The sequence below is a fragment of the Gymnodraco acuticeps genome, unplaced genomic scaffold (genome assembly GCF_902827175.1).
Source record: "Gymnodraco acuticeps unplaced genomic scaffold, fGymAcu1.1, whole genome shotgun sequence".
Classification (NCBI taxonomy): domain Eukaryota; kingdom Metazoa; phylum Chordata; class Actinopteri; order Perciformes; family Bathydraconidae; genus Gymnodraco; species Gymnodraco acuticeps.
This window is the reverse complement of record NW_022990276.1, coordinates 1,961,165-1,986,226: the sequence shown is the minus strand read 5'-3', so window position 1 is coordinate 1,986,226 and position 25,062 is coordinate 1,961,165. Positions and strand designations below refer to the sequence as shown.

At 40.5% G+C, this 25,062-nt stretch overlaps 4 protein-coding genes across 4 annotated transcripts; 1 reads left to right on the top strand and 3 right to left on the bottom strand.

Annotated features, from left to right (window-relative positions):
- Window positions 1-7,564: 7,564 nt before the first annotated feature.
- LOC117549542 (trypsin-1-like) lies at window positions 7,565-9,155 on the bottom strand. The gene is made up of 6 exons (XM_034221542.1): window positions 9,104-9,155; window positions 8,685-8,835; window positions 8,305-8,555; window positions 8,080-8,216; window positions 7,873-7,974; window positions 7,565-7,750 (listed from the first exon to the last, which is right to left on the bottom strand). The coding sequence occupies exons 1-6, from the start codon at window positions 9,141-9,143 to the stop codon at window positions 7,703-7,705; spliced, it is 729 nt and encodes a 242-aa protein (XP_034077433.1). The 5' UTR covers window positions 9,144-9,155; the 3' UTR covers window positions 7,565-7,702.
- A 1,301-nt stretch (window positions 9,156-10,456) lies between these two features.
- LOC117549598 (trypsin-2-like) lies at window positions 10,457-11,045 on the bottom strand. Its single transcript, XM_034221627.1, has 4 exons — window positions 11,000-11,045; window positions 10,759-10,895; window positions 10,603-10,704; window positions 10,457-10,504 (listed from the first exon to the last, which is right to left on the bottom strand). Exons 1-4 carry the CDS (start codon window positions 11,043-11,045, stop codon window positions 10,457-10,459), a joined length of 333 nt encoding a protein of 110 aa, XP_034077518.1.
- Window positions 11,046-14,103: 3,058 nt separating this feature from the next.
- On the bottom strand, window positions 14,104-15,689 carry LOC117549543 (trypsin-1-like). The gene is made up of 6 exons (XM_034221543.1): window positions 15,640-15,689; window positions 15,224-15,374; window positions 14,844-15,094; window positions 14,619-14,755; window positions 14,412-14,513; window positions 14,104-14,289 (listed from the first exon to the last, which is right to left on the bottom strand). Exons 1-6 carry the CDS (start codon window positions 15,677-15,679, stop codon window positions 14,242-14,244), a joined length of 729 nt encoding a protein of 242 aa, XP_034077434.1. The 5' UTR covers window positions 15,680-15,689; the 3' UTR covers window positions 14,104-14,241.
- A 2,527-nt stretch (window positions 15,690-18,216) lies between these two features.
- On the top strand, window positions 18,217-19,370 carry LOC117549545. The gene is made up of 3 exons (XM_034221544.1): window positions 18,217-18,492; window positions 18,640-18,880; window positions 19,031-19,370. The coding sequence occupies exons 1-3, from the start codon at window positions 18,339-18,341 to the stop codon at window positions 19,353-19,355; spliced, it is 720 nt and encodes a 239-aa protein (XP_034077435.1). The 5' UTR covers window positions 18,217-18,338; the 3' UTR covers window positions 19,356-19,370.
- The last annotated feature ends 5,692 nt before the right edge of the window (window positions 19,371-25,062 follow it).

Genomic DNA, 25,062 nt, shown 5'->3' with positions numbered 1-25,062 from the left:
AAGCTCTCGTGAATTTTTATTGGACTGACTGTAGAGATTGTGGATCTTCTCTAGGAACACTTTGAAGTGGTTGACTGCCTGAACCTCATCCACAGCATCAGATACAGCCAGTTCCAAACGGTGGTTCATGCAGTGCCATGTGAAGAGGTTAGGGTACCTTGCTGTCAGCCTGGTTGCCACACCAGAGTTCTTGCCTAACATGACACTGGCTCCATCAGAAACAAATGAGACCCAGTTCTTTTGAGGCCACTCTTCAGTGAAGCCTGCAGTGTCCAAACAGTTCAGCAGAGCTTCTTCTATATCCTTTGCCCTTTGGCTCTCCAGCTCAACCAGCTCCAGGAACAAAAATTCAGGAGTAGCTCCATCCACTGAGGCTTTCAAGTTGACAATCATTGCAGATTTGTGGCTGATAGATGTAGCCTCGTCAATGAGAACAGACAACTTGCTAGAAGACGTCACAATACTGTGAACTACTTTTTTCTGCATCTCTTTTGCTATGTGTTCTACAATTTTTGTGGAACTGTACCGTGAGTGCAGACTAGTGCCCATGTTGGCACCATTTGTTTCCTGAAGCTCAATGAGACTATCATGGTTAGTAAAATGTTGGTTCATCTTCGCAAGATAGTATGCTGTTCTGAATACAGAATCTGTCTCTGCAAACACAGTCTCTGACACAGCTCTCACCAAATTTCCAACTAAATCCTGTCCACCCTTCTCCGTGAGTTCCTGGGCTATTTTGTGTGCTCTGGATGTCTCATGTCGTCTAATCTTGTTTCTCAAAGAGGCCAGAGATGTTGATCTGCTTGAATCAGAGGACTGGATCTTAAAGTGCACCCACTCCTCAGACATAGACACTCGTTGTTCTGTGAGGACACCTGTTGATTGTGTTGCGCTGCAAAGAGCACAACCTGGAAATAAACAAAACCATGACTAATTAGCATAATACACGTTTTTACCAATTACATCTGCAGAAAAGAGCCAAGATTTACTCAAAAGTATTTAATAAACTGCTTACAATATTGACATCATGGCTAACAAATGCATGAAAAGCAGATACATGGAGAAACATTTTCCACTTTTCAATAGCTAATTATTTGACAACTACTGATAACTAACATATAGTAATGTAATGGTGCAAATGTTTTAAATGCACTTTTAACATGACCATGAATTAACTCTCATTTGCATAGTCATTGACTTTATGAATTTCTGTTGTTTAGATCAGCTTTCCTTTGCATGTGTGCTGACATTTACCTAACTTTATGTCCCTCCACTCTAACCAAGGATGCCTGTTCTTAAATTCCATAGCCTGACTTTCAGTCCACAAGGCTGGCCAGGAGCTCTCATCTGTGTCCGAAACAAGGAGATAATATAAACATTGTGTTCTGTTTAAGACTGCACATACACACACACACACACACACACACACACACACACACACACACACACACACACACACACACATAGCTACACACACACACACACACACACGCAGTATCTCGCTCCCTTTCTCTTCCATTGATCCACCACACTAACGTTGATCAAGTTAGCTAGTTAGCTACAGTTACGTTAATGATAACCATGCTAATTTCACTTACCAGGTAAATTTGCGGTAGCGCCGGGCTCGTTCTCTGTCACCTTTAGGACAGCCGCCTGACCTGGCTCTTCTTCTGTAGTGGTAATAGGGGAAAACTTCGGAAAACATTGAAATATTGTCTGTTTTCGTTTCATGTTTGCTTCCTGTTTAGCGCTCCGCGAACTTGAATGGTGGACGGATCCAATTCTGATAACGTTAGAGAAACGTGGGGTTTGTCAGAGCCGAACAAAGTATGTTGCTGTTGCTTAGCAACAGGCCACAGGCGACGGAAGCCCCAGATATCCAAAAGTATTAACACAGAAGAGGCGAAAGCGTGAAAGCGCAGTCACAAAATGATGTTGTTACGTATCATCGCTCATTTTAAGAGGGTATACGGAAATCACTGGCATTTTCTAGTGGGTATACGGCGTATACCAGCGTATCACGTAGCCTACACCACTGGTTGGCAGGACCCCCGGCAGAAGAGTAGTCGGCGGGAGAGCCAGTACTGGAGCCGAAACCATGGCTGCTGGGTCATTCCAATGGCTGGCATGTATGTCACGTGATTTTCACATTTCTCCCTGCAGAAAAACAAAACATGGCCGAACTTCGTTTTATTCTCTGTGTAAAATGCCTATTTTAAAGTTAGTTTGGCCATTAAAATGCGTTTTGATGTCATTTGATGCGAGAAATATGAGTTGTTATTTCAGATGATGTGTGCAGTGGATGTACATGATCTTTAGTTTGCTAGTTATTTCGAAGATTACTTCAGGAAATTGTGTCGATACAACGTTTTCATTGTTACCAAGGTGGTTGCTAGGGACGCTGCTATCGATATTATTTCTGTTACGTTGTGTAACAGTTTAATGGTGTAATCTTTATTGCTACCCCCTTCCCCGTCAATGTATAGTGTTGGTCCACAGCGCAAACGTATTAGTTTAACAAAATCCGCATCTAAAATGGTGGCATAGATACGTTATTTTCCCCTGTGCAATTCCAGTCTCACATCTCACATCACATCGTCATAAACAAATACCGGAAACAGACCGAAAACACTTTATTCCGAGTGTGTTTGTTTTCTCTTTGGAGGTCATCACATAACGGCATTGTAATACACGGTTCGGCTGCATTACATATTACATATCTGCCGTAGTTCTCTATTTATAGAGCCCTGATGAGAAGACTTCTAGACAAACATGAGGAACTCTCGCCAACACTGAAAACGTGACGTGGATCATAAATATATCAGCCATTAAACAACATCTTACATTTATTTTCACACAATACGTCTCCTTGTAGTATCAACACTAATTCGGCTGACTTTTATATTTGATCCAATTGGTAGATAGGCTGTATTTACACCATAACGGTGCACAGCTGATAGAAAGGGACTTTTATTATTAGATCTTAACCCTAACGTATTATTCATTACTCGTTATTCTCTACTAATAGTTAATTAAAGACTGTATATAATGACTATTTTGCACATCCCTTTCAAGATTTCAAGATTTTCTAAGGTTTATTGACATATAATATACACAAACGGTGTAGTTATGCAATGAACGAAAAACTTTGTGTATACCTCCAGCAATGTTAACTATGTTGAAGCACTTATTTTAACTGATATTATACATATGTATTATACTCTTATATAAGATGTATGTAGATAGTATAAGAAATGTGCAGAATACGACGGTTTAATGGTGGAGGTACACACATATTGAAAGATGTCTTGTAATGCACTGTTGAGGAACCTGCGAGCAAAGTTTTTCATCTCTGGCCTTGTCAGGTATTGAACAATCAAAAAATAAAGAACACAGAATTATTAAATATAAAACACAGAATTTGTGTGATTATACTAAATGATTTACTGTACAAATAAACACCACTGCATATTTACAACTGTTACACATGCTGATGTAACGCAAATGTTTCCAACTTGGGATCAATAAAGTATATCTTATCTTAAGATGATCGATGGCTACTGCCATATTTGCAAAATGTTCCTCTGAACCTTGACAAGTGCATATTTCAGGCTCATCAATTAACAACAGGAGGGGTCACAGACATAAGACCAGCTGTTAAATAAAGCCCTTCTGACCTTAGCTGTCATGTGGGTATTTATTGATGCTGCCCATTATGGGCACAAGCAATTTTCACCCATTTATTAATTATATGTTTTACATTTGAGTGTTTCCTATCCCCTAAACCTCCAGGGATTTACACAGTTTAATACGGGCCACTTCTTATTATGGGAAATACGAAAACGTCTTCCAGTAGAGGAGTGCCATAGAGCATGTTGCGAAACACAATAGCCAGCATGTGTAGTTCTGGGGACGGGGTGGGGGAGGGGGGTACGGGGTGGACCCGTTAAAATCCAGTTTTGGACAGTCTGCCGTGGTTCCATCCCATTTCAAGTAATGTTCGACGCTCGGCACACTCTCCAATCACAGAGCTTGACGACTATCACGGGGTTTGTCAAGCGAAGCGGAGAGAATACTTACTTCCGGGTGTAATATTCTGTAAAGCAAATGAGCTGCTCCGACCCTCGGTCCTGACGGACTCCAACTTGTGTTTATTAATCAAACAAATAAATAAACACAAGGATAATTATGTGTTATTGTTGAGTAAATGGAGAATTGCACAGGGGAAAATAACGTATATGCCACAATTTTAGATGCGGATTTTGTTAAACTAATACGTTTGCGCTGTGGACCAACACTATACATTGACGGGGAAGGGGGTAGCAATAAAGATAACACCATTAAACAGTTACACAACATAACAGAAATAATATCGATATCAGCATCCCTAGCAACCACCTTGGTGACAATGAAAACGTTGTATAGACACCATTTCCTGAAGTAATCTTCGTAATAACTAGCAAACTAAAGATCATGTGCATCCACTGCACACATAATCTGAAATAACAACTCATATTTCTCGCATCAAATGACATCAAAACGCATTTTAATGGCCAAACTAACTTTAAAATAGGCATTTTACACCGAGAATAAAACGAAGTTCGGCCATGTTTTTTTTTTTCTGCAGGGAGAAATTTGAAGATGACGTGACATAGACGCCAGCCATTGGAATGAATGGTGAAAAAAAACGTAGGGATCTTACAATTTCAGAGGCGTTTTTGTAGAAATACTACGTCATACGTTGTGGACCAACGTAGTTATTACACGTTTTTTTGTGAGACTGGGTTGGTGAGCCAGGAAATGGAGCACGGAAGCATGGCTGTGTGGGCCGGTACTGGTGCACGGATCCATGACTTTGTGGGCCGGTTCTGGAGCCTGAACCATGGCTGCTGGGGCTGGAACCATGGTTGCTGGGGCTGGAACCAATGGCTGTTGGGGCCGGAACTATGGCTGTTGGGGCCAGAACTGGGGCCGGAACCATGGCTGCTGGGACCAGAACTGGGGCTGGAACCATGGCTGCTGGGGCCAGAACTGGGGCTGGAACCATGGCTGCTGGGGCCTGTACTGGAGCCCAAAGCATGGCTTCTGGGGCTCGGGCTGCTAGCCTGGACTTGCGACTCCTTCTCTTAGGAGCCTTTTGGAGGCTCCATGGACCTCCAAAAGCCAGACGAGTACCCGAGAACGGCTCCTGGACAGGAGCAGGACATGGGGATAAAGCAGGGGTTGACTCCAGACGGAACACACCGAGACATATGGTGTCAGGTTGGAAATTGGGAGGCAGGGGGCGAGCATGCCGGGCATCACATGTCGAAAGGAAGTCCAAAATCCAGTCAGGTAAGAACTAAACTAAGCATGGTTTGTCAATAGCCATCTGGTGCGCCTCTGCCAGAGCAGCCTCTCTCTGCTGAACACCGGACGCTCCCCTCCACCTATCAGAGCAGCAAGCCAAAGAAAAGGAAAAACTTAGTAATTCCAGCTCAAATGGATCTGCTGGGTTGGTTAGATCCTTCTGTCAGGGTTGAGTGAAGCAGGCAGGACCCAAATGCAGATTTAACCGAAAATACCTTTATTTCAAGGCTAAATGAAACAAACAGAACTCTTCCCTGTGAACACAGTCAAACAACAACAAGGATCTAACAAAGACAGACAGAAAAACCAGAACTAAAATACACACAGGACTAATCAAGGAAACAAGAGACAGGTGAGGAGGGAGGAGAAAACACAGGGGCACTAGGTGAACACAATCAGGAAAACAGGTAGGAGGGAACAGGTAGGAGGGAACACACAGGGTCCTTCTCACTTCGGTTAAATGGATTCCTTGCGTCCCTCACTTGCGTCGTTTCCCTGTGACTAGTCCCTCCCACCAGGGAAGCTTGGAGAGACGCAAGGAAACCACGAGAAGCAGGGAAATTAGTTTTAAGAGCAATGGGACGTCCTTTCCTCTGGGGCGTCACGTGAAGCGACGTCCGTTTGTGATGACGCTGCACAGCTGATCGTCTGACAGCAGCCAGCTCTGTCCCCGTTATTTCCACACACACCCCCGCCTCTGTTAGTACACATTTACTGACACAAACATTTGTATCATCTGTTGTAGACCAAATAAATTAAATTAAGTAAGAACTCATTCTCAAAAAAGATAAACGCCATTCTTAAAATGTATAAACGAACATTAGTTGGATTAATATTGATTAGAGTGCACAATAGAAATAAAATAATTGAGAGAAGAAAAAGAGATATGTTATCTATCAAAACCCAGTTAGATTAACATTCATTGGATTGCACACTTTGTTTGTTTGTTTGGATATGTAGCACATTAACATTTTAATAGCACTTAATGACTGACTGAATGGAAATGACAATACATGAAAATGTAAAACGAAAAAAGCGATCATGAAAATGTTTCCAAAAGATGAATAAAATGATTTTTGACCACTTTGTTGTTCAGATATATCACATATTTGTAACTAAATGATACATTAATTGAAACAAAACACAGTATAGACTGAGGAGTGACTCTCGTAAGTTTCATGTGTTTTCTTCACTCCGCTGGGAAACTGCTCTCATGTCAAGAAGCATCAGATCAGTGCATGCGCTGCATCGTCCAATCCGTGAGCGATACACAGTAAGGGGGCGGGGCGAGTATCTGAGGATTTCATCGAAGGATGGTCTGGTGGTTCCTCGATTATAGCTCCTCCATTATCGCTCCTCGCTCCTCGGTCCTCCGGCAAAAATAAGGCCATTGGGACGCTACTACAGACATGAAACCAAAGACTGATCTAAACAAGACAAAACACAACGCAGACAGATCGTGACACATATGCCTAAAACAGTCCTGATGCTCTTCTAGGTAATCATACTTCCTGTCATGTACACAGCTAGAGTTGGGATACCTTTGTTATCATGTTACTCTCATATTGGAAGAGTACATTCAGGATTTCACCATTGTGTTCTTTTTAACCAAATATCTCTCAGAGGCACGTGGGGAGTTGCTCCTTATTTTCATCCAAAGTAACAGACAGAGAATCAGCACTTTTGAAACAGGGCTGAAACAGAGGGGATTATGGGACACTACAATGCATGATCTGTTTGGTATTTGGAGCAAAACACTTCAGAGACATGTTTTGTAAATATCTGAGACAATAATATATTGATGAAAAACAGTATAATAGGGGACCTTTAAGATATTGCATTCAACTCTATCTTAAAAGTCACATTATTTAATAAAAAGTTGTATCTTGGGATTTACATTTGATACATTCTATAAATCAACTGATCGGTGTGTTCTTTATCATATTTCCTGTTTATTTGTTAGGGACTTTGCTGCACTGCACACATATGTATTGGTGTTTATAAATAAAAACAATTACATTCTAATGTTTTACATTCAACACATTGTGTAGCATATCTTTGTAATGTAATTGAGTGCTACACCAACATTATGGATGTGTACAAAATAAGGAGCAGTTGATTGTATTTTATACTGAGGAGTAGGAAATAGTTCACACCTTCATGGAAGAATGAGTGAAGATATGATGAGGCAAACAAAGGCAAACAACGAAGGGAATCATTATTTGAAAGTCAAGGTGTAGGACTTTATTTACTCAGATTGCACATTATTCAAAACTCAACCACAACAACAACAATAGTGGAGAGGATGATGGAAGAAACGCAGCAGAGTAAGATGGCGATAGCAGGATCAGACTTAATAGCTGGCCATGGTGGTCTCCAGCCAATCGTTGAAGAGGCAGACCTGTGAATGGAGACACAGTGAGGTTTGTTAGGAAGTCAGCAATCAACAAATATTTTAGTCTAGCATGCAAAGTGTGAAATGTAGGTTTCATGTCTTCTATTGTAGGGATATTTTTGGTTTACCTTAGCATAGACACCGGGGTAGTCCCTCTCAGCACATCCGTAGCCCCAGGACACAACACCCTGCAGCTCTCCGTTGCACACGACGGGTCCACCAGAGTCTCCCTGAGAGAGAATTAATTTGTGAAGGAATGTACACATTTTCTGTATATGCAACTAAGGTGCATTGTTATAGGAAAAGGAATCCTGCAGAGTTGTTTTGTTACACACCTGGCAGGAGTCCTTGCCTCCCTCCAGGTATCCAGCGCAGAACATGGCATCAGTGATCATGCCGGGGTAAGAGTTATCACAGTCCCTGTCGGACAGGATGGGGATGTTCAGGCACTGCAGCTTGTTGCCGTCAGCAGCTGTAATTTAGTAAAACAGGTTTAGAATAGCACAAATAACACAAAAATAAAGTGTAACTCTAGCTGTTAAAATGCAGGTGTTACTCACTGGAGCTCTGGGTGCTTCCCCAGCCGGAGACGGTGCACATGGTGCCAGCGGGGGCACAGCTGCTGGGCAGAGCCACAGGCTTCACGTACTTGTTGAGGGTAGCGGGCTTGCTCAGCTTGATCAGCATGATGTCATTGTCGATGTTGTAGGCGTTGTAGTTGGGGTGACGGATGACACGGGAGGAGCTGATGAACTGCTCGTTTCCCTCGGTGACCCTGATGTGGTGCTCTCCCATACGAACCTCCACACGGCTAAAAGCAAATGGAAATGACTGGATTAGTAACAAAATACAGACAACTGTTCATCAAATAATAATGTGCATGCCCCACGGGTTAGTAAATCAATCCTATGACCCTGGAAAACATGAGGAATGTGCTTACGACTTGTAGCAGTGAGCGGCAGACACCACCCAGTTCTCGTTGACCAGGGAGCCTCCACAGAAGTGGTAGCCAGAGTTCAGAGACACCTGATGGGGCTGGGAGTTGGGAGTGCACTCCTTCCCTCCGACGATCTTGTCCTCCTCCGTGGCAACTGAGAAAACACACATCAGCATCAAGTTAGTTGTTTGATACTACTCTTTAAAAAAAATTACAATATAACAGACATCTATTTGAATGTAGAACAACTGCGCATTGTTCATTTGAGAACTTTGGGTGGTTAAAGATCGATCAGTTGTTCAAATTAAAATCCTTGGCTTTAGGCACGTGCTCTGGTTATTCTGAACTAAGTTTTGGGATAAAGGCCCACAGACTGTCAGCAGAGAGGAAGGCAATCGGCTGGATAAGAGCTTCACACTCACAGGCAGCTCCGATGAGCAGAACGAAGACCAGAGACCTCATGGTTGCTGTGTGATTCTGTCGATGATAGCCTTCACCTGCAGACCTGGTTTATATCCTCAGTCAGGAGAGCTGCCCTGCTGTCCGGCCTTCCTCATTGGTCAGCAAGGAGCCAATCTCTGCTGCAGGAGGTTGGAGTTAGGTGATTCATTTAAAGAATTACATAACAAATATCTTTATTGAAGTAAGGATAGCTTTCTTGTTAGAAAATTGTGAAAAGTAAAAGGGGAAAGTATGGATAATATTGGGTCCTTTTATTATTTATTTATTACTTTATGACAATACAAGTCCAAATCATTCTTATACGATCTCTAATATCTACACAATGTAATAGTTGAACCTGTTTTTTGTTGTTTTGGGTGGTTAGGCCAAAGGACCCTGACCAAGCGTCGGTTTTTGAAACGCAGGGAGTGATCTTGTAAAGTTATTGTAAAAAACGACATTATTACCACATATTTTTATATGCCACATTTGACATAAGATTCAACACTCACAGACCAATGTATTGCTAGGAATCGCTTTTGTCTTGACTGTCAGGATGACACAGAAGTTGAGGGTAAAATGCAGTTTTTTAATCCACTTCACTTATCTATAAGCTATAAATACATAATATAATTATGGTTTGGATGCCAAATAAAGGATTTAGCCCTAGAAAAGTATTTATTGGTATGAAGCCGTACAGGATGCTTGATATAGCACCACTTTGTCAAACTCATCTCTGAATAAAAACATAAATCATTTAAATTAGGTTGCTATGGAGTCATTTCTCACAGTGAGTGTTTCTGCTCCTTCTTTTATTTTGCCTAAAAATATTTGTTTGCAACTCATAACTTTTGTAAAGGTTTGAATCCACCTCTTAAAGTTGGCTTGTGTTTCTCGGTCACATTGCACAGGTAAACAGGTCCCCTCTATATTTAGATGTGTGCTCACTGTATCTCACAGCTGTGTGTTTCTCAGCATCTGCAAGCTACGTTTAAATTATGATACAAGGGATGAAGAAATTATTATTAATTAAGAAGAATCTTTTATTCACTTTATTTCTTTGGCAGCCTGTGTCCTTTATATCAATGGATATGATAACAAAAAAAAATATTATCTTAATATTTAATGACATTTGTAATTTCGTATACAAGTTATGGCAAAGTTCAAATTGCATCAACTAGAAATACCATTTAAATTAAAGGAACAAAATATTGCAAAGACAAAACAATGATTAATTTCAATCAATTTATTTATTTCACTATAAATCCAGCAAAGACAGTTAGCATTAGGACAGACAGTATATGTGTGTCTGATGTGGAGGTTGGATGGTGGAGTTAATAGGTAGCCATTGTGTTGTGCAGCCACTCAGTCTGCACACACACCTGAAAATAAAAATATATCAGTCAGTTCGTTGCAGTGAAACATGACGAACTTAAGGAGTGTGATATTTCTCTATTTTTAGGAGATGCAGGGAAGTTACCTTGGAGTGGACACCAGGGTGGTCCTTCTCTGCACACCCGTAGCCCCAGGACACAACAACCTGCAGGTCACCGTCACACACCACAGGACCACCAGAGTCTCCCTGATTGATGTCATTTTAGAGAGTTAATTTTTTTCGTCAATCAGAGATACACACCTGACAGGAGTCCTTGCCTCCCTCCAGGTATCCGGCACAAAACATGGTGTTGTCGATCATGCCGGGGTAGGAGTTATTACAGTCTTCATAAGAGAGGATGGGGATGGCAACACACTGCAGCCTGTTGCCGTCAGCAGCTGCAGCAATGCAACAACAGAGAGGGGTGCAGGGGTTTGCTGTAGATTACGTTGTTTTACACATTGCAGAGCAAGAGCAGCTATAGCACCACTACTTAACCAACCCAACCCTGTATCACGGCAAGACTTGAACATGTGATGATTTACCATGCTGGGAGACGTGAAGATGTCACGATTTCGTCCCTTCAAACATGACAGTTACACGGTATTGTTAACATGGCCCAAATACCCGGAAATGCCAAGCAAATGCTGTACCACATCGGTCGGTTGTTATTCTCAATATTAATATAATAATGATTTATTTTTTAATAGTCACACTCGATTTCGCCGATTTTCTTGTTGCCCCAGCTGGTCGACATCTCTTTTAGCAGAAACAAAGGCTACATTAATGTATTAAATCGATGTTAATCCATGTGTGTGGTTGTGGAATTAACGGACGTGACGTTGTGCGATTGCGTTGCCAGGCAACAACTTGGCTTCATGTTAATTTACAAACTCTTCAACTAGAACCGTAGTTATATTTAAAAACATTTTAGAAGGCCTCACGATATACTTCAATGTAAATTTTAATTTAAATTTGAAGGACTGTGTGTATAACAAAATACATCCGTCAAAAACAATACCGGAAACAGACGTAGGCAAGATCCTCAGCTCGGTGATTGGATGGTTTAGCCGCAATGCACGTTGTGTTTTTGCAATGTGAAATCCGAAAACAATTTTTTTTTTTAAATAATACTTTATTCCGAGTGTGCTTGCTTTTCTCTTTGAAAGTCATCACATAACGGCATTGTAATACACGGTTCGGCTGCATTAAATATTACATATCTGCCGTAGTTCTCTACTTATAGAGCCCTGATGAGAAGACTTCTAGACAAACAGGAAGAACTGCCACCAAAACTGGAAACGTGACGTGGATCATAAATATATCAGCCATTAAACAACATCTTAGATTTATTTTTCACACAATACGTCTCCTTGTAGTATCAACACTAATTCGGCTGACTTTTATATTTGGTCCAATTGGTAGATAGGCTGTATTTACACCATAACAGTGCACAGCTGATAGAAAGGGACACCTAGTGGTTAAAGCATGTTATTGCATTTTATTATTTTATTATTAGATATTAATAGGATCCCTATAAAGTATATTCATTACTCGTTATTCTCTACTAATAGTTAATTAAAGACTGTATATAATGATTATTTTGCACATCCCTTTCAAGATTTCAAGATTTTCTAAGCTAAGGTTTATTGACATTTCATATTATACACAACTACGGTGTAGTTATGCAATGAATGAAAAACTTGGGTCGCAGGTTCCTCAACAGTGCATTACAAGACATCTATCAATATGTGCCTCCACCATTAAACTGTCATATTCTGCACATTTCTTATATTATCTACATACATCTTATAAGAGTATAATACATATGTATAATATCAGTTAAAATAAGTGCTTCAACATAGTTAACATTGCAGCAGAGCGATATAAGACGTTAGGTACTTTGTCAGGCTTAATATTTATCTACCCCCAAAGCTTTCTTCTTATTCAAAAGAAGACCTTAACCTAAAGTATTCTTTAATGTTTAAATAAAGCCTTGTTAGTTTGTCTGTTTTGCACATCCTCCTATTAATATCTAATAATACAAATAATAAAATCCAATAATGTGCTTTAACCATCAGGTGTCCCTTTCTATCAGCTGTGCACTGTTATGGTGTAAATACAGCCTATCTACCAATTGGATCAAATATAAAAATCAGCCGAATTAGTGTTGATACTGCAAGGAGACGTATTGTGTGAAAATAAATCTAAGATGTTGTTTAATTGCTGATATATTTATGATCCTCGTCATGTTTTCAGTGTTGGCGGCAGTTCTTCCTGTTTGTCTAGAAGTCTTCTCATCAGGGCTCTATAAATAGAGAACTACGGCAGATATGTAATATTTAATGCAGCCGAACCGTGTATTACAATGCCGTTATGTGATGACTTTCAAAGAGAAAATCAAGCACATTCGGAATAAAGTATTATTTAAAAATGTTTAAATGTTTTCGGATTTCTCATCGCATAAACACCATATCCCAACGTGCATTGCGGCTAAACCATCCAATCACCGAGCTAAGGATCTTGCCTACGTCTGTTTCGGGTATTGTTTTTGACGGATGTATTTTGTTATACACACAGTCCTTCACATTTAAATTTTAATTTACATTAAAGTAATTCATGAGGCCTTCTAAAATGTTTTTAAATATAACTACGGTTCTAGTTGAAGAGTTTGTAAATTAACATGAAGCCAAGTTGTTGCCTGGCAACGCAATTGCACAACGTCACGTCCGTTAATTCCACAACCGCACACATGGATTAACATCGATTTAATACATTAATGTAGCCTTTGTTTCTGCTAAAAGAGATGTCGACTAGCTGGGGCAACAAGAAAATCGGCGAAATCGAGTGTGACTATTAAAAAATAAATCATTATTATATTCATATTGAGAATTACAACCGACCGTCGTGGTAGCATTTGCTTGGCATTTCCAGGTATTTGGGCCACGTTAACAATACCCTGTAACTGTCACGTTTGAAGGGACGAAATCGTGACATCTTAACGTCCCCCAGCATGGTAAATCATCTTGCCGTGATACCGGGTTGAACCAACCATAAAGCTATAAGCCATTTCAGAGAAACAGACACTGGGAGCGAGAAAGTCATAATGGGTGGTGTAAATGGGCCTGGTACACTGAAAAGGAAATGACACATGATGAATGTTAAATTTTGCAGAATCTCCAACAACACTGCTGACTGTATCCCAGAAAACATCATTTTGAAGGGGTTATTACCAGGTACTACTTAAGATATTGCATTCAACTCTATCTTAAAAGTCACATTATTTAATAAAAAGTTGTATCTAATGGGATTTACTTTTTATATATTCTATACATCAACTGATCGGTGTTCTTTATCATATTTCCTGTTTATTTGTTGCACTGCACACATATTTATTGGTGTTGATAAAAAAAACTATTACACATTGTGTAACATATCTTTGTAATGACAAAAGTGCTACACCAACATTATGGATGCAAAATAAGGAGCAATTGATTGTATGTTATACTGAGGAGCAGGAAATAGGTTCACACCTTCATGAAAGAATGAGTATGTAATGAAGATATGATGAGTACAAACACAGGAAAAAAACGGAGGGAATCATTATTTGAAAGTCAAGGTGTAGGACTTTATTTACTCAGATTGCACATTATTCAAAACTCAACAACAACAACAACAACAACAACAGTGGAGAGGATGATGAAAGAAAGGCAGCAGAGTGAGATGGTGACCGCAGGATCAGACTTAATAGCTGGCCATGGTGGTCTCCAGCCAATAGTTGAAGAGGCAGACCTGTGAATGGAGACACAGTGAGGTTTATTAGGAAGTCAGCAATCAACAAATATTTTAGTCTAGCATGCAAAGTGTGAAATGTAGGTTTCATGTCTTCTATTGTAGAGATATGTTTGGTTTACCTTGGCGTAGACACCGGGTTGGTTTCTCTCAGCACATCCGTAGCCCCAGGACACAACACCCTGCAGCTCTCCGTTGCACACGACGGGTCCACCAGAGTCTCCCTGAGAGAGAATTAATTTGTGAAGGAATGTGCACATTTTCTGTATATGCAACTAAGGTGCATTGTTATAGGAAAAAGAATCCTGCATAGTTGTTTTGTTACACACCTGGCAGGAGTCCTTGCCTCCCTCCAGGTATCCAGCGCAGAACATGGCATCAGTGATCATGCCGGGGTAAGAGTTATCACAGTCCCTGTCGGACAGGATGGGGATGTTCAGGCACTGCAGCTTGTTGCCGTCAGCAGCTGTAATTTAGTAAAACAGGGTTAGAATAGCACAAATGACACAAAAATAAAGTGTAACTCCAGCTGTTAAAATGCGGGTGTTACTCACTGGAACTCTGGGTGCTTCCCCAGCCGGAGACGGTGCACCAGGTGTCAGCGGAGGCACAGCTTCTGGGCAGAGGCACTGGCTTCACGTACCGGTTAAGGGTAGCAGGCGTGCTCAGCTTGATCAGCATGATGTCATTGTCCATGTAGTAGGAGTTATAGTTGGGGTGACGGATGACACGGGAGGAGATGATAAACTGCTCGTTTCCCTCAGTGACTATAAGGTTGTGCTCTCCCAACAGAACCTCCACACGGCTAAAAGCAAATGGAAATGACTGGATTAGTAACAAAATACAGATAACTGATCATCAAATAATAATGTGCATGCCCCACGGGTTAGTAAATCAATCCTATGACCCTGGAAAACATGAGGAATGTGCTTACGACTTGTAGCAGTGAGCGGCAGACACCACCCAGTTCTCGTTGACCAGGGAGCCTCCACAGAAGTGGTAGCCAGAGTTCAGAGACACCTGATGGGGCTGGGAGTGGGGAGTGCACTCCTTCCCTCCGACGATCTTGTCCTCCTCCGTGGCAACTGAGAAAACACACATCAGCATCAAGTTACTTGTTTGATACTACTATTTAAAAAAAGTTACAATAAACATCTATTTTAATGTAGAACAAGTGTGCATTGTTAATTTGAGAACTTCGGGTGGTTAGAGATCAATCAGATGTTCTCTAATTAAAAACCTTGGCTTTAGGCACATGCTCTGGTTATTCTGCACTAAGTTTTGGGATAAAGGCCCACAGACTGTCAACAGAAAGGAAGGCAATCGGCTCGATAGGAGCTTCACACTCACAGGCAGCTCCGATGAGCAGAATGAAGACCAGAGACATCATGGTTGCTGTGTGATTCTGTCGATGATAGCCTTCACCTGCAGACCTGGTTTATATCCTCAGTGAGGAGAGCTGTCCTGCTGTCCAGCCTTCCTCATTGGTCAGCAAGGAGCCAATCTCTGCTGCAGGAGGTTGGAGTTAGGTGATTCATTTAAAGAATTACATAACAAATATCTTTATTGAAGTAAGGATAGCTTTCTTGTCTAGGAAACACTCAAATTTAAAAAATATAATTAATAAATGGGTGAAAATTGCTTGTGCCCAATGGGCAGCATTAATATATACCCACACGACAGCTAAGATCAGAAGAGCTTTATTTAACAGCTGGTCTTATGTCTGTGACCCAGGGCCGGACTGGGACAATAAGTCAGGCCGGGAAATATACACCCAGCCAGGCCACTACCAGTTTTCTTTTGTGCCATTTTCCTGGATTTATTTGTCAATATTTACAGCAGGGGTGCCCAACCTTTTTTGAACCGATAGCTACTTTTAAAGTTGCCAGTCTGCCGAGATCTACCAGTCCAAATAGAGAGGCGTAGTTACTGACAGCCTACTGCCAGGTAAATACACACTTCTACTTCGTATAAAACTGACCTTCGTACGATTAATACTCCATAAAATACTGCAGATCCTTTATCTTACCTCTTTCTAATCTACACACATACAAGTATTTAACTGAAGTTACACAACAGTGTTGTTGATACAGAGTTGGAGTTTATTCACACGTCACTACAGTGGGTAATGTTTTCAAGAAACATTGAACAGTGCTGCCACATATGACACAGGAACAAAAGAAAATACTCTGAACCCTTTCTTTGCCATTATATACAAATAGTGTTGCTACAAAAGTATAAATTAGGCTTACTAATAAGACAACTCAGATCTGAAGCTACACAGGAATCTGCTGCCAAAGTGCAATAAAAAAGACAACATTAATAGAATCAAACCCTTTTTTTGTTGCATTTTTAGTAGAGTATAAAAAGAAATGCCTTTAATAGGATGCAAGCAACACTAGTTTCTTAACCTGAATTGATAATAGACTATAATCAATTTAAGTTTGCATTCTTATACTATTTTGTACAATAATTATAATGAATAAGTTCAAATAAACAAAAACTTACAGCTGATTAATAACGTTATCTAACTTGAGTTTTTATTATATCAAAAACCTGTTGAAATGTTATTTTTACTGTCCCCCAAAAGCGCGTCGCAGCCTCCAGGAATGCTTATTTCACAACTTCGCCGTCTTTGAAAGACTTCATGTGTTTCTCAAGAACGTGACTGACACGATAAGATGCTATGGTAGCAGCCTTGCTCTTGTTGTTGGGCCTGGTGAAAATGGACTGCTGTGCATTTAGCTGTCCTTTCAGGCCCCTCCCCTTTTGGAGCGTAGGGCAGAATTAGGAGGGAATTCCGTCTCGTAGCGTTTGTGCACTGTTTTGAAATGCCGCTCCTAAATTACCCTTCTTCGATAAAGCCACGCTCGCATTGCAGATGAGACAGATGGACTTTGAATTGTAATAGATACACAAATAATCATCCTCCCACTCGGAGTGAAAATTATATATTTTGGGCTTTTTTTTATTCTGCCGTAATTGCGGTTGATTGATTGATTGATTGAAAAGTTTATTAACAGCTTGTATATTGGGTACAGTACAGTACAGCTCAAAACATACAATTGTTAAAGGGGACCTATCATGCAAAATGCACCTTTGGACGTCTTTTATACATGAATATGTGTCCCCGGTGTTCCAGGGAACTCACCAAGTGTCAGAAAACACAACCCTCTCTATTTTCCTCCTTCGCCAAATCTCTAAAAAAGTGGCTGAAACGGATCTGAAAAAAACGGATCCAGATTTCAACACTTTCCTACGTCACAAAGAGACGTGCTCCGCTTATTGGTCAACTCTCCACCTATCAGGGGAATGAGCCACGGCCACGTGCATTGCCAAACCTCTCATTCGCATATAGGCTATCGGCAGGCTAAATCAACTCCAGTCACATCTGTGTTTTTGTCTGCTCTTGTCAGGATGTCTAAGCGAGTTAAACTTTGTGCTGTTGTTGGCTGCAAGACTCGGGACAGGGGACGCAATGCCATCAGTGGAAAAAGAAAATAATCTGTGGCTAGACTTCTGTAGGTAAGTGCCGTTTTTTCCAGCGTTATATGTAAAAGCTTTTGTGATTGTAGTCTGTAAGAACGATCAGATCTGTAAGCTAAGCTACGCTACGCTAATGAGACATGCCGTTTTTTCCAGCGTTATATGTAAAAGCTTTTGTATGTTTACTTGTTTACGCACATGAATATAAATGGGGATGTGTTAGGATACAACACTGTGTGTATGTATGTGAGGGGGGACACACACCATGAGTAAAACAAAACTAAAGCCTCGTTGGTCTGTTGTTGTTGACGAGGCCTTACCTAGCAACAGGCTAATTAGTGGCTAGCACTCATTACAGTCAGTCTACTGAGCTCAGCCCCTCTCCAACACATCATCTGTATTGAGTCAGAAACACAGCATGCACGTTACGGTTCAAAACTAACTCAGATTGGAAAAGGCTAAGCAAAGAGCTTTGCTAAATAGAGAGTTTTAGCCCCCATCTTTTGGGATTTCAGACGATATTTATCCAAATAGTATTTTCTCATCCTGAATACTAAATTGAGATGATTTTGTTTTCTTCTTTACAGGCCAGCACCTCACATGCTACCAGCAGATTACCTGTGATGACAGATTCTGCATGTCAGACTGACCCACCCAAGTACCGTACTGTTCGTACACAGCTATCCTCGAGGACTCTTGGTTCACATCGAAGTACAGGTTAGAAGCACGTTTTTCAAATGTTCTTTGGATACATCTTGACATTCTGATGTTGTAGCCTTTAATTTGTGTGCTTCTAATTGTTGTAAAAATATTTTTGTTTTATCTTTTGTTTTGTTTTTAATGTCAAATACAATTATGTTACAGCTGTCCAGGCTAAAATTCCCTGCAGAAGCGTTGGTGTCGAAACACTTCCGTTGGAAGTGCCAGTGCCCTTTTTAACATCCACCCCCTTAAAGAGACCACCAAAGAGGCCCCGTGTGGATCTTGAAGAGGAATACGAAGATCCATTTGAGGGAAGCTCTTCTTTGGTGTTTTCCGAAGACCAGGATGCAACTTATGATCCAGCAGAATCCATAACAAATGCTACAGAAACAACAGCCATGTCGTAAGTTACTGAAATATCACTATGTGTGAGTTTGTCTATGTATTGTATTTTTTGCTGTATATAATTCAAACATTGATAATAGGGAAACACCAAAGATCTCTAAAGCAACAATCTGTGTGATGGATATTAACTTCTATTTTTTTGTTTTAGTGGTCAAGAACAAAACCCCCCCCAGACGATCAACACATACATCGTGTATGAGACCTGCCTCATGGAGCTTTTTGAATCATGTCCTGTGTGCAAGCGTGTGTGTAATGTACAAACCAGAAGGATCGGTACATTCATATCAGTGCAGCAGCTGTGCCCCCATTGTCAGTTTACAAGAAACTGGAATAGCCAGCCTGTTCTTGGGAGTACTCCAGTTGGAAACCTGCAGCTATCAGTTGCAACATATGTCAACAGAGCATCTTTCTTTCATTTGCACTTTCCAGGTTCTCCTCATCGACTCGTCAACAAATCTACAGGTGATCTTTGAGATTAAAATGTGTTCTTGCGGTTTTCTTTCAACCATTAGGTCTTCAAACAATGAATATGCAGCTATGCAAATACAACACCTTCCGAAGGCATGCCAGGATGTTCATTGAGCCAGCGATTGTTTCTTACTGGCAAAAATCACAGGAAGGCATGCTACAGAAGCTCCATGCAGAGGAGAAAGTGATAGTTGGTGGTGATATGAGGGCTGACTCTCCAGGTATGTATTTTTTATATAATTCACATTTTACATTTCAGAAAGGGGTTTCACTATGTGTGATTTATTCAATTAATGGTTCCTGAAAAACATATGCTAAACACTACAAGCAAAAATACAAATTCACCATCCGCAGAGAAAAGTAATTACTGTAAAACATATTTTCACAGGCCACTATGCAAAGTTCGGAAGCTACACTATGATGGACCTGAAGAACAACAAAGTCGTTGACCTCCAGTTGGTTCAGGTAAGTGGGGTGAAATGAAATATCAATGTTTTTTTCTTTAACACTGTTTGCACGTTATATTTAAAATGTGTGTATCAATGGTTATTTGTATGTGTCATAACAGAGCAATGAGGTTGGTGGAAGCTACCACATGAAGTTAGAGGGCCTGAAAAGGAGTCTGGAGTTGTTAAAGGAACGTGGTGTGACTCTGGACTGTATTGTCACGGACAGACATCTGCAAATTCAGAAATTCCTAAGGGAAAGCAGCATCACCCAATTCTTTGATGTGTGGCACATAGAAAAAGGTATTTTTATTTATGTTAATTTCTATAATAATAATATAATAATATTTTGAGTAAACTTGTATGTATATTAACTACATGTTAAATGTATTTATTAGGGATTTCTAATCAACTGGAGAAGGCTGCAAAAAAGAAGGACTGCAAAAAACTTCGAGGGTGGGTGAAGAGTATAATAAACCACATATACTGGACTGTAGCAACCTCCACCACCGGGCCTGAGAGAGTGGCCAAATGGTTCCCTAAGTGCCTTCATCCACTGCGCATTGTGCAATACCAATGGATGGCTGCAGGTATGTTGTTCATAAACCATATTACATTACTCCTCTATAAATATTTGTAAGGGACAACTATTGAATACAGGATGTTGTCAGACACAATCTATAAAGCATGACAATTCAAATATGACTTTGATTTTCAAATTCTTAGGAACGCCGGCCTTTCACAAGCTGGAGACAATTCTCTCAACCAAGAGGATTTTGAAAGCTGTGGCCAAACTCAGCCCACACCACCAGACTTAATCTTTGGAGTCATTCCATGCCGTCATCCTGCGCTTTGCTCCAAAGAATGTTGTGTTTCCATTTCTTGGAATGTTGTGCAGGTAAAATAAACCATAGTTACTTACTAATTAGTGACAATTTGTACATTCTTTGCTATTATTTACTTTTTTTCCCCTCATGGCGGAAATGAAAGACTGTACCTGGCAGCCCTGCACTACAATGAAAACTCTGAGCGTGCACAAGCCACTACATCCACTGGAAACCCTCTATATAAACTGCAGTTCCCAAAGGCCAGGAAGGGAGAATGCAGAGCAAAACCAGTAAAGACTGACCCCACATTCCGTAAGTGTTTAAAATATTTATTATACAACTATTTACAAATATAAAATAAAAAAATTAGAAAGAACTTTCAGTTTTTTACATGCATATCTAAACCACATTTTTTGTTGTGCTTTTATTAATATTGCACAGGCTACGTGGCCAACTTGATGGACCTCATATTCGACCAAGTCTTTGTGGACCCTGCACCATTCACACAGGAGCTTCTGAAGATACCCATCCCAGAGGACCTGTGTTCCCAATATGAGCGACCTGACAGGGAGGAGGTCATCTCCGGGTATGCTACACGGTTCAATTTGGCTGCCGTCTGAACCCAACATACACATTTCGCGGATCAGGAAACTCCCTGCGAATCCTGAGGACAACGCAGGCCGGAATCACCACTCTGATCCTGCGTCCAAGGAAGCCCCAGCACCAGCTCACAAAGCTTCTGTAGGCTAGATACCTGTGACGCCTGCAATCATTAAAAAAATATATTGTGTCATTTATACAAAATACAAGTACATTTCGTTTTTGTTATGGGTTCAAAGAACCGTTGATTTTGACAATAAAGTTCCGAGTTGATATCAAATGTGTCGTGATTATTCATGTTTGGATGGGTAAAGAATATTCTGATTTCAAAAGCATAAGGTTGTGTGTGGACTTTTTTTGTCGTACACATGGGTGTGTTATGCCATTGCTGTGTAATAATATATATATATATATATATATATAATAGTACATGTACAATGAAAGATTGCATAAAGCCATATACACCAGTATTTATTTCCATGAACAATATTAGCATTCGTTTTACAATTTCAGTCAAAAGAAACAAACCACTCACTGCTCTATTTGCCTCAACTGTAGTCCACCATGTTCAGCTCTGTAAATATTCAATGCATTCTGCAGGGAGAACACATTCAGGCACACAGGCTCCAATCCAGGATGGTCCACCATACAGGTTACAGAGTCCTCAAGTTCCTGCATCCGTCTTGACACCTAGTGTGATAAACATATTGAATGACATGTGAAAAATGCATTCTCTAAACTGACAACTTAGTGAAGCTATCAAAAATGTTACCTGTGGTATCGCCATGCAGCACACATTCTCCGGTTCAGAAGGCATCGTGGCGCAATTTGCACATGTACACCTGTAGAAAGAAGTCAATATCTGAGCTTTTAAAAACACATGAAACTACACACACTGCTGACAACTGAGGTGTTGTTGGAGTTATACTTTTTATCACCTTAAGTTATTGAACTTTCCAACGGTTGTTGCACGATGTTGGAAGAAAAGGGCTGTAAACTATTAATAAACGCAATGAGGCCATTGTATATATGCTGAAAATATGAATGTCTCCCTTTATAAATATATATATGTATCGCTGTTTTTGCGTTACAAGCTCTAAGTTATAAACTGTACACATAGCATTCTTGCTAATTAGCCAAAATATGAACGGAATAAGTAGCAAGCATCGTAACAGAGTAAAATAAATAGGAACAACAGCTTGTCAACTAACCATTCAGAAACGTCCTGCTGCAACCGAGATCTTTGCACCTCCACCAAAACCTCCGCTGCTTCAGGGTCAGTCTCTGGATCAAATTGATAATACGCTTGAACACATGCATTGCTCTGAGATGACATGTTTATTCCACACTCGTAATCACAGCAAGCATGCATGTTAACGTGACTCTCACCGGCATGGCTACAAAATGATCTGTTTGGTATTTTGAAAAATAAAATGTATAAATATACCTTATATAGGTATGGTCATACACTATATCATTTAAATATAGCATGATAGGTGTAGGAGCCAAAACGTTGATTTATTATTTGTATTATTTAATCATTTAATGTATGTAATGGAGTATAATTGATTGGTGTCAAGTGATCATGATCCGCAGCCACGGCTGGGCGGAGCGGCTGATTGGTGCTGCGATTGCCTCAGCTGGTTAAAAGAGTCCTGCTGATGATACTCTGTGTTCTAGTTTGGTTGTGAAGCCACACGGTTTTTTGACCGCTGCATTGCACTGCAGAGAAGGATAACTTGGAAATAAATATACCAAAAGAAAGGTGACTCTGAGTGATGTGTGAGCGCGTCGGCCAGGCGCGAAAACCAAAGAACAAAAGGAGCTTAAGAAAGGTGGAAAGAAGGCTCTTTTATTCGTCAAAAAACCCAGCTTGATGAGCGCTGGTCCGTGGAAACGTATGTTTTGAAAACAAGAACTCATAACAGCGTGTCAAATACTCGCCTTCGTTTTACTACGGATTCTACTTCCTAGAACGACGGTGTTGTGAAACGTGAATGACTGAAGGCAACAATCACTCCTCCCCCAACTACATCTGTAACGCGTCACTGCTGTGGAGCGTTCAAAGACTGTTGGAAACGTCTCAACTCAAGGCAAGACAATGAAAGTCCACAAACAATGAAGTAAAATTCAAAAGGAATAAACGTGTTGTCTTGAACAAAAATGGCAGACTTGGAAAGCTTGGAAAGTGACGTGTGTATATGGAAAGGCTCAAACGACTGAAATCATCAAGGAGTGCAAAATTGGGTGCATTGACAAGGAAAATAAATGAAATCAGACAATTAATGGAAAATGTCTGCAATGTGGAACTGGTTAAGTCGAAAAGGGAAAGTGAGTTTACACAACTACACAAAGAAATGGAACAGTTAAATGATTCTGTTCAAGCTTTAATGTCCACTGAGGAGGAGAAAGAAATGGATCAGGATGAGTGGTATAACCCCAAAGCAGCTGCCTTGGAAGAGTTTAATCAGGAGGTCTTAAACTGGATCGCTGATGCTCCTGTGTCCAATGTTGTCCAGACACAAATAAAAGGACATACGAGTGTTGCACCTCGGGACAGTATTTCAAACGTAAAGAGTGTTCATTCACAAAGTTCAAGGAGATCCTCTCGGTCTTCTATCACATCTGCTAAAATAAAGTTGGAAAATAGAAATGCAGAATTGTTAGCACGAGCTGCTAGGCTGACTCAGAAGCAAGCACTGGAAAGGGAGGAAGCCGGTTTGAAGGAAAGAAAGGAACAGCTGGAACTTGAAACAGATATTGCAGCAAACACTGCAAAATTAAGTGTAATCAAAGGAATGGAGGATTCTCATGAAGGCATGTACCAAGCAGGAGACAGAATGAATGAATATTTGGATCACTCACTGTTTGTGAGTACAGCATTAGAGCAAGAAAATGCTCATTTGAATGCTAACAAGCATACACCAAACATCAATAAAACTGCAAATGCCGTTAATAGTGAAACACAATTCATACCACAACGTCCTGAAAGTTCAACTTCATCCAGCACGTCTTCTAGCAAGGGAGAGGGCAATATGAACGGCTTAATAAGCATCATGGAAAAACAGACCATAATAACAGAAACAATGGTAAAGCAGCAGAAACTTTCTTCATTACCCCCGCTCAGCATTCCTACCTTCAACGGAAACCCTTTGGACTATCGGTCCTTCATAAGAGCATTTGAGCATGGTATTGAAGAGAAAACAGAAATCAGTAAGGACAGGCTTTACTTCTTGGAGCAATGCACTATTAGCCAACCAAGAGAGCTTGTGCGCAGTTGCCAATATATGCAATCTGACAAAGGATACACGGAAGCAAAAAGGTTGTTGAAGCATCATTATGGAGATGAATATCTTATCACGACAGCCTACATCGACAAGGCTCTCAATTGGCCATCTATTAAACCTGAGGATCCACAAGCTTTAAAAACCTTTGCTGTGTTTCTGAATGGATGTCTCAATACAATGGATAGTGTGGAATACATGGAGGAAATGGATCACCCAATCAACATGCGAGCTGTTCTTTCTAAACTCCCATATAAGCTTAGAGAAAACTGGAGAGCTAAAGCTTGTAACATACAAGATGGAAACAACAGAAGAGTTAAGTTTGAAGATCTAGTGAAGTTTGTCGACCATCATGCTAGAATCCTTTCTCATCCAGTGTTCGGAAACTTAAAGGAAATTCCAAATACATCAGCAAAGACAAGCTACACATTCGTTCCTGCTACTCCCAGCGCAAGGTTCAAACCGAGATCTCCAGAGTTATATAAAAGTGGTTTTGCCACTAGTGTATCCCCATTACCTCAGAAAGAAAACTGTAACCGACACAGTGACGCATCC